Source organism: Nymphalis io, chromosome 22, assembly GCF_905147045.1.
Source record: "Nymphalis io chromosome 22, ilAglIoxx1.1, whole genome shotgun sequence".
Classification (NCBI taxonomy): Eukaryota; Metazoa; Arthropoda; class Insecta; order Lepidoptera; family Nymphalidae; genus Nymphalis; species Nymphalis io.
This window is the reverse complement of record NC_065909.1, coordinates 4,367,103-4,379,390: the sequence shown is the minus strand read 5'-3', so window position 1 is coordinate 4,379,390 and position 12,288 is coordinate 4,367,103. Positions and strand designations below refer to the sequence as shown.

Below are 12,288 nucleotides of genomic sequence, written 5' to 3'. Positions count from 1 at the left end.
GTTGCACAAAATAGTTAGCAAAAATGAGTTCCCGACCGTTAAGTGATGCTAATTTGCTGCGTATTTTGGAAGAAAGTGATGGAGAAGATGAAGTTTTCTTGGAATTAGAAGATGCCGCAGTCAGTGATTCCATTGATATCCAGTTACCTTTGGAAGATCAAGAACTTTTGGAAAACGAAGATTCCATTGAGGTAATTGAGCAATTTATAATGGAAACTAACGATCCTGTCGAACCAAGTGGTTCACCAGCTCCCACTCACCCGCCCTCTCAAGATTGGCATACTAATTTGGTAACTTTGCCCAGAGAAAGTTTTACAGGTTATATAAGTTAGATAAGTTTATTACTAATTGTCGAAATATTTATACCCCTGGTGAAATAGTTGCAGTAGACGAGTCTATGGTTGGATTTAGGGGTAGATTAGCATTTAGAACATTTAATCCTCAAAAGTCTAACAAGTATGGTATGAAAATTTATAAATTATGTGCTTCAAATGGATATACCTGGAGCTATAAAATTTATTGTGGCCAGGATGAACAAGTTGAAGGCTTAGATAAACCAGGATCTGTTGTCGTAAATTTGAGTTGTGATCTATTGAATGAAGGTAGAATTTTGATCGCAGACAATTATTATACCAATGTACCTTTAATTAGATTTCTTAAAAACCAGAAAACTGATTTTTGTGGAACTGTCAGAAAAATAAGGCGAGGGCTTCCTTATGAGGTGGTACACCAACCATTGAAAAAGGGTGAAGTCGCCGCTCAACAAAATGACTGCATGACGTGCCTCATATGGCACGACAAACGTGATATTTTCATGTTATCTACATGCCACAATCATGAAATGCAGCTATCTGGAGGTTTTCGACCTATTATGAAACCAAAGATGGTGCTTACGTACAATAATGGAAAAAAAGGAATTGATCTAGCGGATCAATTAGCAAGCTACAATTCTCCTGTGCGAAAGACATGTATTTGGTACAAAAAGATAGCAGCAGATATTTTGTCTATTGGAGTTGTGAACGCCATCATCCTTCACAATGAATTAAACCCAACCAAAAAATTTAGATTATTAGCTGGCCATGAATACATAATAAAAAAAATTTTGACAATTGGAGCATTAGCTGTACCCGCTACAGGGCCATCAAGATCTCTAATGGCTTCATCGCATAAAATTACCTAAAATAGCTAATGGTAAAATTGCAAGAAAACGTTGTCTTAGTTGCTACAAGAAATTGAAGGATGCAGGCAGCACCACAAAAGAAGCTCAGAAGAAATCACCTCAGGTACACACAGAGTGTAAGCAATGTAATAAGCAATTTTGTATCCCATGCTTTAACGAATTTCATTGATTTTTTGTCTTAGCAATATTTTCATTCAGTAAAAAAAATGTGTTGGTTCATTGGTGTTTTACTTTTCTTAATATCTATTCTAGACGTCCTAATAATATTTATTTCCCTAACTCAGACGTCCTCGCCAATAAACGGTGTAGAGTCTGTACGTCTACTTGCATCAGATGTGATGCAAGGACGTATGGTGAAAGATAAATTTGTATCATATGTGATGCAGGGACTGTCAACGTGTTAATTTTCCATGTAACCATTTAATACCCAACAAATAAGGTGCCTTGTTGGTATAGTATTTGCTTATAATCCTACAGGTCCTAACCTAGGTTCAAACTATGTCAGACCAATAACAAGTCATTGGGTTTTTTTCGGCGAAGAAGTAATACAGAATTAGATCAAAACAGGTAATCAGATCTGATCAAACAAAGCTGTACCTCGTAACAATTTGATATAAACAATAAAACGACAGTAGTATAATTAAATTTCTTTATTCATAAATCTTATAGACTTCATCTGAATGATGTTTTCTAATAGAACCTCTTTTGATTAAATTAAATAATTAACATAAAACATTCGTCTCTCGTTCATATAACGCAAAAATATCTCTTTACTTTAAACTATTGCTATTTGCACCAATGTGCGCCTATATACAAAATTATCTTATTTATTACATTCGTAATATTATAGAAGCATTTTATGTTGTTAATGTTTTAATTTATAACTGAAAAAAAAATTACTTTAGATTGAATATTTTCAACTATGCAGGCGAATCCAAAATCGACTATGAAAATAGGCTCATGTGACAATAATAATAACAGTACGCAAAGAAAAAGGTTTTCTAACCATCTTCATAGGACAATGTTATGGAGGGCTTGCAATATACAAATATTTATGAATGGTCTAGTTTTCCACAAAACTGCTGCTAATTCATCAACATCCGTAATTCAACGGATAATAATTATAAATTTATAACCTAAACAAAAGATCTGAAATTCCTTACAATTATTTTTTCAATATATATTTTATGATTAATTTACAATGAGAAAAATTCTACAATTCTTATAAAATATTTTACAATAATAGGTAGTATATTTGTAGTAGTTATACTTTACTTATATAGTAGTAGTAGAGTCTTCCGCACTCATACTAGATAAATTAAGATAAAAAAACAAGTATTGGTTTGAAAAAAAAAAACGGTTCACATATTAATATATTTTGGCAAAATACACATTGATAGACCTATTCCAGTATATTCACCTCATTTTATAAACAATATTCTCTGTATATAAGAATTACAACGACATGCCACTAATATTAAAAATAAATTATTAATTAAGTAACAATATACTGTATGATGATAAATTTAGAAAATGTAGGTCAAGTATAAAAAAGACATTGTTTATATTACAAGACTTTATAATTGGAATAGAATATTGTTTTATAGTTATATAATTAATTTTGTCATACTTAATTATTATAACTTTCATTTTAATTATAATAGATTTCACTTTCAGAAAATGGTTTTCAAAACAAACTAACCAGATGTAAAAATTATCTTTTAATTTCTATAAAATTAAATTCTTCTTAAAATAAAAAATCCTTTATTTGTGCCCTCTTAAACACGCGAGTATATTGTTGAAAAATAATACATTAATTTTATAGTCGGTTAAGGGTGTCAAAAATAATATTAATACACATTTGTTTACATACATAAATTGTTCAACATTTCATTGACATAACATTTATCACTTTACGAGTTAGGCAATGGTTTGAGAGGACCGAGACTTAATAAACCATCTGCTCCAAGTGCCTGTAAACTTGATGTTAAACCGTTTTGCATATTGTGCACTGATATCACTGGTATGCCAAAGCATCCATTAGCCTGCTCACGATTAGCCAACGGTATAAAGCTATATATTCCTAAATTACTCAATCTCTTTAAATTGTCCTCTTGTGACAGGTCAACTACGGGCAAACCCAGCTCTCTATTAGGTCCTGTCACATTGTGGAACACCCTTTTGTGATGCTGCAATTGCAAAGATTTTGGATAGGAAGCAGGACACTCATCACATTTAAAAACGGGTATTTTACTTTGGGGATGTGCATTCGACATGTGAACTTGTAATGAATTATGATTCATGAACATTTTCTTACATATTTTACATGCGTACATTCCACCGCCGATCTTCGCCTCAGGTATTGAGAATTTGCTCGATTTTGATGTGTGCTTAATACTAACTCCCGCTCCCAAATTAGGAATATGAGGCAAAGGACGTTCGGGTGTCGGTGATCTACTTTTTTGTTTTTGTTTAATACTTATGCCTCGTGACGCAAGGACATTCGCCATAGCGTTCGCCTCATTATTAACAGTCTTCTTTGTTATTGATATTTGGCTGCCAAGATTCAATTTATCTTTCGCACCCTGCACACTATGAATCATGGGAAGGCCCTCGCGCTGTTTCTGCATTGACATCACTTGGCAATCTTCATTATCGTGTTTACCAGGCAGCAACATATCAGTTCGCCGCTTTTGTCCTGGCCCACCCACTACCGCACCCGGCCTTTTTAATGGCATTCGTGGGCCAGCTTTACCACCACGAACTTGCCCATGTACTTGGATTCCTGGTCGTATTGTTGGTCTTTGTCCTCTAACTGTAGGTAATCGCGGCCGTGGACCAGCTATATTTGCACCAGCTGCCATTCGTATCGGAGTACCTCCGGGTATTTGCCCAGCCATCGTCTGACCCGGGGGTGCCATTTGTCCTGGGCCTACCTCAGGGCCACATGTAATCGGTGGCCCACCTGGCCCCCCTACTACTTGTCCAGGAGGAAAAGTTTGTATATTTTGTATTTTAATGCCACTTCCTGGTTGTTGTTTAATTCCCCCAACAGGACTTGATGCAGACGTGTAAGAATGACTAGGTGACGACCCTGGTGGACCCATAGAACCGGGTGGATTCATTATACCGCCGGGTGATTGACCATAAACACTTTGTTGCATGCTTTGTAATGGAGAGTTTGTGGAATATGGAGAAGAAGCCATCGAATAATGAGAATTTGGAGGCATAGATCCTGGGTAAGCCGGTTTCGACATTGGCGTTTGGTACTGCCCGTACCCTTGACTCATATAATTTGGTCCTTGGTATTGATTTGGCATTGACATAGGTTGACCTGGGGCACCATACATATTGCTTGATGATGGAGGATATCCTCCATGAATATTTTGCCCAGAATTATATGCATTATACTGCGGTGGCACCATAACACCTCCTGCGCCAGGATATGCTTGTATATTAATCATAACGTTTTGTTGGTGAGTAAATCCTGGACCACTATTACCAATGGTTGAGAGCTTCCCTACTTGTTCTGCTAATTGTTTAACTGGAAGTAAACTTGAAAGAATATTCGAGGAATGGTTATACGGCAACAGTGAAGATGAAGACGGAGCAACGAGACTTTTAGAATGCCCTGTCACTCTTTTATGTTCTTCAAGAAGTGATATATCAGTGAACCTTGTATTGCAAATGTCACATGAATGTTGAGGACCTAACGTATCTAAAGATACATATTCACTCGCATCTGACAAAGACGACATATTTTCCTTTTTTGTGGACGACGATAGAAGACTTTCAAAAATGTCATCTGCACTTTTTTCAAGCATATCTAATGGCGGTTTACTATCTGGAGCGTTCCAATTGAAATTATGTTGCTTTTCTGTAGACGGTGCTGATGATAGCCGCGATGGTAATGGCGTAGTCGAGTTGTAAGTCGATTGTGAAGATGAATAAGAAGTAAGAGGTGTTGTAGAATAAGCTGGGGGTGGATTTTCTACTTTAGGTACAATAGGCTTAATATCAGGAGCCGGAGTAGTGGATACAACACAACAGTCATCATCTTCGTCATTTGAATCACCATTAATCTCAATGACAGTTATAATGTCTTCAGTTTTTGTCACGGGAAGTAGAGATGGTGTACTTTTAGCGTTTTGTGTGTTTTGACTATTACTTGGATCGGATATAACACCTAATGATGGACCTTCAGGTTCAGATTTAATATGTGCCAAAATTGGTGTCGTTCTCTCTGATAATGGTGGTGACGATCTTTCTGATTTAATTTGACCTGTGAATAAAGGTAAGTTACTTTGTGTTTCACCACTTGATGTTTCAGGTACCTCTTGTTTTACTACCACATTCTCCGTCCGATCGGTAGATTCTTTCCTCTCTGGTGTGACATTTTCAGACGGTCTTCTTGATACAGCAGCTTCAGTTATTTTAGGCGGTTCTTTAACTGCTATTGGAACACTAGGTACCCTTTTCGGTGTTTGTTTAACAGCAGGTCTATTTGGTGGTTTTACTTTCAGACTTTCTTCCTGTTGAATTTTAACCGGTGTCATTTTAGTAGGAGTACTGACAGGTTCTTTCTTTGGAATCACAAGTTTCCCTTGAATACCTTTAGGTAAATTGGGTATCATTATTTTACCTTTATCTGAATCACTGCTATCAGATCTATTACTATTGTTGTGACTTTGTTGATCGTCAGAGTCATGTTCAACTCCAGAACCTTCATTTTCTCCAGATTTATCATTTTCATCGTCATAATCTTGATCTTCCTTATCGTCATCGTTACCACTGCCTTCGTCTTCGTCATCAGAAGCCTTAAAATCTTTAAGACCATTGACAACTTTAAATGAATTTGTATTATTCCCATCTGACTTGAGTTTGAGTTTAATACCTCCAAGTTTTCCCAATTTTTGCATCACATCACTAGGTTTTTCATGATCTTTATCAGGTTTTTCTTTTTTTATTGCAGTTGAATTCTTTGTTATTGTAAAGCCTAAACCACTTAATTTATTCAAGGCGGAATCTGAACTTTTTGCATCATTATCACTTTGCTTTTTCAATGAAATCCCAGTCTTTTTTAATATTTGAGATATATCTATCTTTTGGGTAGTTTTAGGCGCATTAAGTTTTGGTAGAGCAGGAACATCTTCATCATCTGACCAGTTCTCATCACCGGAATGCGGCAGGTCTTCCTCGTCGGACGGCAGCTTGTCTAATACCACTGAGGGCAGTGACACGTGCTTTATAAGATGATTCTCTAACTCCTCCCAATCAGAAAAATCTATATCACAAGTGAAGCAACGATATTCTTGTTTTGGCTTTTTTATTAGAGCGCCGGACGATTGAAGTCGCGCCAGTAAACTTGCAACATTTGTTTCAGGTTTCTTTTTTTCCTCTTCTTCTTCTTGATAGTTTTGGTCTATTTCTTGTTCTTCTCCATCTAGAAAAATAAGAAAAAACATTTTAGTGAAATAAGTACATGTCTTTTAAAGTTCGTTTATTATAATTTAGCAAAACTATAAAAAATGAAACAATATATGTTTTAACTCTGTTATTTAAGTTGAGTATATAGAATTAGAATATGCAGAATTAACTTAAACCGAAGTTCGTACTTGAAATAAGTTTTATACAGTGGTCTGTGCTCATAAACATTATTTTTTAAATTACAAAAAATAAAATCTAATCTAGACAAATAAATTATTTAAAACTTAGTCTCACTCATATGTTACAAGGACATTGTAACGAAATATAATAAAAAATAATAAATGGCATGAAATAAGAAACTAAGGAAAATAAACTAAGTTTTATATCTTATTGCCTAACCTAATCTATCATATATATTTTTATTTCAAATTATCAAAATATTTGTTTTTATTAAAAAACTGTCAAACAATAATATTAACAAAAACACTAAAAACATGAATTATAAAAACGAAAAATAATCATGCTTTGGTTTAGTTAAAAATAATAAATGAATAGATAATAATAATAAGAATAATAAAATCATTAATAACTTTGGAAAAGTCTACATATAAGTTGTCTACATAAATTAAAAAATTTTGTATTTCATTTTCATCATATTCATATCAATTTGTATATCATTTCTGATTTCCTGAATTGCAACAATATTCAAATATATAAAATATAGCTATCATAAGAATGTTTATGCAAAAAATATTAAAAAAAAAACTTAATAATAATTATCTGAATATAGTTTCCTTGTTTTGTCTAATACCAGGGATATAATATTCCAATTAGATAATTTTATTAATATCCTTATATAGTTTGTATATTATTACAGTATTACATTATTTTAGTTTGAATGTGCAGACAAAATTAAAGTGAATTGTATCAGCGCTGTAAAACGAGCTAAATGGAACTGATTAGAAAAATAAGTAACAAATCCTATTGTTTCACCGTCAAAGTATAAAATCATTAAGCTATTTCACAATGGGTGCAGATATCGAGGAACCTAAAAAATGAAAATGGTTAATTGAAATCCTGATTTTTTAAAGATAAAACAAAACTATTTTTTTTTTAATTTAGCATTATAATGCCGGTAAAAAGTCTTAGTCTCGAATGTAGGCAAAACTAACAAAACTAACAAAAAAATATTTTATTTTATTTGCATTGATTTGAAATTACTGACTACTGTTATTTTGTTATATATACAAGTTTGTTATGAGAAGCCCGAGAATTAATTATTTTATATAAATACAAATTATATAGTTCAATTATATAATCTCAAAAGCAGAACAAATTATCTATTTTTTTTTTTTTTAATTTTTAAGAATTTTTTTTGGAGCTTGGTACATTGTTACATTTATATAGCCACTTGATGCGTTGTTTAATAAACAAATAAGCTTAATAAATTATTAATAATATAATATATGTATAAAGTATAATAAGGATAAAATATGAGGCCAACAAAAAAAAAACAAATCAAGCTCTATTTTGTCTACCACATGCTCTGGGTGCAGTATTTATAATTACTGACTATGGCTGATATTATGTCATCATATTGTTCAAAGGAGACTCAAAAATATAAAATAAACATACAATATAAACCAATATTATAAAGAGATAAGATTTGATTTTTTGTGTGTTTGTTTGTAATGGATAATCTCAACAACAACTAAACCAATTTTAAAACTTCTTAAAACTTAAGTGAGTAACAAAATTAACCCGAAATTTCCTTTTAAAATATCTAATAAATATCTGTTCAACTTGGACTAAGTTGGCTAGTCTATTATATTCATAATACTTATTATATATAATCCAATCTTATATAAAATAAAAGAAATTTACATGCTTTACTATCAAATACATTTCTGAATGTCTTTGTAAATATAGAATAATTTATGAGAAAGTTTTATAAAGTTTCATACAAAAATAACTTTATATAATAATATCAAAACATAATAATCAACATTTATGAATGAAATTATGTGTATTCTTACTTCTTCTTGGTCAAAATAATATTTTTAATATTTGGTCGTCTAAGATGATTGTTGGCAAAAGAGACAAGTTAGTAGAATACAGTGAAATATATTCTATATATCTAAACTTGTGCGAGACAATGCCTTTACTGTGTATGAAGTGACTTAGACAAAAGATCTTTGGCTAGATAGTTCTTTTATAACTTATATGAAGTAATCAGAACTAATGTTATAATACTTATTAAAGTCACGAGAGGAAACTTGTAATATATAATAACTTTACCATACAAGTCATCTAAAAAAATAAAAACTTAACAGATAATTTTTACAGTCAAGAATATTACGATGGAATCTACAATCATTTAAGCAAAGTTAAAATATAAATTATAATTTAAAAAATAAATAAATATAATTGTAAATTAAAAATAAAACACACCTGACTCATCGTTTGGTGGCGATGATGGGAAATCAGGTTCAATCTTTGTTGTCATGATTAACCTGAAAACAAGTGATCTTAACGAGTTAAAAAAATAATTAAAAACCTACATAACTTATTGCAATCAAGATAATTTTAATGATTAGAATCCAATTTAAAGTAATAAAATGGTATAAGAGTTTTAATGTTGAATAAGAATCAAATTAAAAAAGAATCTGACATACTTATTTGAATGTTAGTAAACTAAGGCGATTCGCGGGATACAAGCAAACATTACTTGTATAAAACACATTTTTTAATAAATTTGTTTGTTAATGTCATTTTTAACAATGAAACGTATAATTCAACAAATTAATCAATAGAAAGTTTAAAATGTGTAAATAAATGAAGTTTTAAAATTTAATATGTACTTTCATATCGTAACTATGCCATAAAACAACTACGATTATCATGCTATGAAAAATAAAACTAAATAGTGAATATACTCACGTTCATTGTCCAGCTTAATGCAACAATAATCCAGAGATTTAATAAGTTTGCTGAACTAACTCCTACGAAAATAATGCGTCTCGTTCATAATAATTTTAACAATCACAAAACACAAATGTCACAGTAATAATAACTAATCAAAACACAATAATATTATGCTACCGGTTTTCACTCACAAATGTCTTAGAGTTAACATAATATTTAAGGCAATCCAGTTTTTATCGAAGTCGAACTTCAGTGATCAGTCACTGTGTCTTGCTTCGGTACGAAAATAGAAAATGGCCGGCTAAATAAACGCTAAGGGAGAACATACTACCGATTCACCGATATGATATAAGCACAAATCACATATTTATGTAATAAAGGCAAAGGCAAATAAATAAAAGTTTTTTTTTTATAACAATTCCAATTAAATTATGCAAATTACTATTATAATTGAAATCGCAACTATTTTTAGTGAGTTGAGCCTCAGACCGACGTCGTTTCGATCGACCGCACTCCGCAGCTATCTAGGCTGAGCATGTGAAATTCTGTTCCGTTCACTCATAGGCAAGTAGGCACAGAACAGACACAGATGCCATTGCCAATATGACGCAGTGCCAGTATTGGCTGCCTGGCATATTTTAGGTATGTGCCCGTTTTTCTATCTTTGTCACACCCCTGGCAATAAGGTATATCTATCTCTTTCTGTGCAACCTATTTGCGGCGCCACTTACGACAATATCAGCCGACGCCGACATAGGGCACAAACATTCGGAACGGGTCGTATAACTTGTATAAGTTTGGATTCGTTTGATATTGACCTCGCTTGCTCGGCTCAGGTACAGAAACAGAGCGTTGACTGTTTAGAATAATAATACTGAGCTATCGACTGCGCATAATATTATCAGCAGGCGGAAAACTACTTCTTGCTTAATTATGCATACCATACATTTGTATTATTTTTGTTGCTTGTGGCAATATAATAATGTAATATATGGAACATTTTAATTGCATTTTTTAATTTATACATTATTAAGTAACATAATATGTTTTTTAGAAACAATGTAAATTTCCTTCAACAATGTAATTTAATGCATATAAGAATCGACAATTAATTAAAATTCATTATTAACAACGTTATAACACGCATATTTGTATATCTCTTTAGATTTTATGTCCTTTTGTAGATATTTCATAAGTTTGCAATTTGCATGTCGTTTGATTTGGAAATATTTATATCAATTCTATCAATTTGGCGTAACTCCTGTTCATATTTTTAAAAAACTAGTACAGTTATAATATTATTATTGGCCAATATATCATTTTCGCTTTATGCTTGAAAAATGATTATTGCGGCGCCCACCTCCAATTGGTTTTTTTTTAGTAGGATGGAGCTGGGTTATGTTTAACACTAAGTGTTCATGAACTTCTCATGATATCAAGGTTATTCATATAAATGTATACCATTCAATTCGTCATTTAAGTTAACATTTGCGTTGAAGCCAGTAAGTATATAACATATATAGCTATATAATACATAGCTTAAAAATGACTAACATTATGTTTAAGCATTATATTTATGTTTAATCTAACTGGAAATGATAAAAATGAACCGACAAAAGACGTACACTTTTTTATTGTATAGACGTATTACAACAGTGGCCTCGGTTAAATATGCTTCTGAAAATCCGTAGACTTGTTTTATTTGGCCTTGCGCAGTGAGACGCGACAGCGCAACGCACAGTTGTACATTCTAGAACTGTTTCAACCGGTATGAACTGGACTGTTATCTTTATCAAGTAGACAAAAGTTCAGTTGATACTAGAAATAATTCTACAATAATGATTGTCAGAATTTAATGATAATATGAACAGTATTGTAATTATTTTGTTGTTATCACGCAAAACAGGTATTGTTCACATCGCGGACGTATCGATTATGGGCGTGGTTAGTAAATTCCTGGGGTGAGGGTGATTGAGATGGCATAAAAATAGATACTACCCCGCTTAAGCACTTCTCGACAACATGGAATGAAAACATGCGAGTGTTGATTTCAATATTTATATATAGATATTAATCGAATATCAATTATTTCGAGTTTAAATAATTAAAATACATATATTTTTATTTCATTTTCGTGAGACCTTGTTGGATTTATTTATCATTTTATATTTAAATTATCTTTTTTTTTCGAGAAGGAAAGGTATTTACGCCTCCCGCCCATACTACGACCGGGACGGTTATGTGGAACTCACGGGGAAGAAGGCCACCGTCCTACACACTAAAACCTCCCCGGTTTCCGTCTCACCGCATGGTGGTAGGGTTAAGAGAACGCGTTAGCTTACCACCGCGACCCCGCCAACGGCCGTCGCTTTGGGTGAGCGACCCACCGGTTGTTTTTTATTGAGGTTTTCTCCTCTTGGCCCAGCCGGTGAAGGCAAGGTCCCACCACAGGCTGACGACTGGATGGGGAAACGAGTTTGAGAAGGTGGTGACCGAAGTCTGTCCACCCAGCATCGACACCGAAACTGGGCGAACCCGCCTCTCCTTCCTCCCTCTACATCTCCTCCTGTCTCCGGCAGCCCGAAAGGACCCCGGAGACCAACTCCTCCTCTCTCTCTCTCTCTGGCGGCCCAAAAGGACCCGGAGTCTTTCCACTTGCCACGAAGCCGCTCGCTGGTCCACTCTGCTCACCAGAGAAGTACCAGGAGCAGCCCGCCACACTTCTGCCGCGTCAGTCTCAGCCACGGTCGACAAGC

General features: G+C 33.3%; 1 protein-coding gene across 1 annotated transcript; it reads right to left on the bottom strand.

Moving 5' to 3' along the window:
• Positions 1 to 1,815: 1,815 nt before the first annotated feature.
• Positions 1,816 to 10,415, bottom strand: LOC126777344 (uncharacterized). The gene is made up of 3 exons (XM_050500352.1): positions 9,548 to 10,415; positions 9,059 to 9,120; positions 1,816 to 6,623 (listed from the first exon to the last, which is right to left on the bottom strand). The coding sequence occupies exons 2-3, from the start codon at positions 9,111 to 9,113 to the stop codon at positions 3,094 to 3,096; spliced, it is 3,585 nt and encodes a 1,194-aa protein (XP_050356309.1). The 5' UTR covers positions 9,114 to 9,120; positions 9,548 to 10,415; the 3' UTR covers positions 1,816 to 3,093.
• Positions 10,416 to 12,288: the final 1,873 nt, after the last annotated feature.

Excerpts from the sequence above, each read along its gene's own strand:
- LOC126777344 (XM_050500352.1), bottom strand. The coding sequence starts at position 9,113 with ATGACAACAAAGATTGAACCTGATTTCCCATCATCGCCACCAAACGAT. Across the intron at positions 6,624-9,058 it reads GCCACCAAACGATGAGTCAG|ATGGAGAAGAACAAGAAATA; the intron begins GTGTGTTTTATT and ends TTATTTTTCTAG.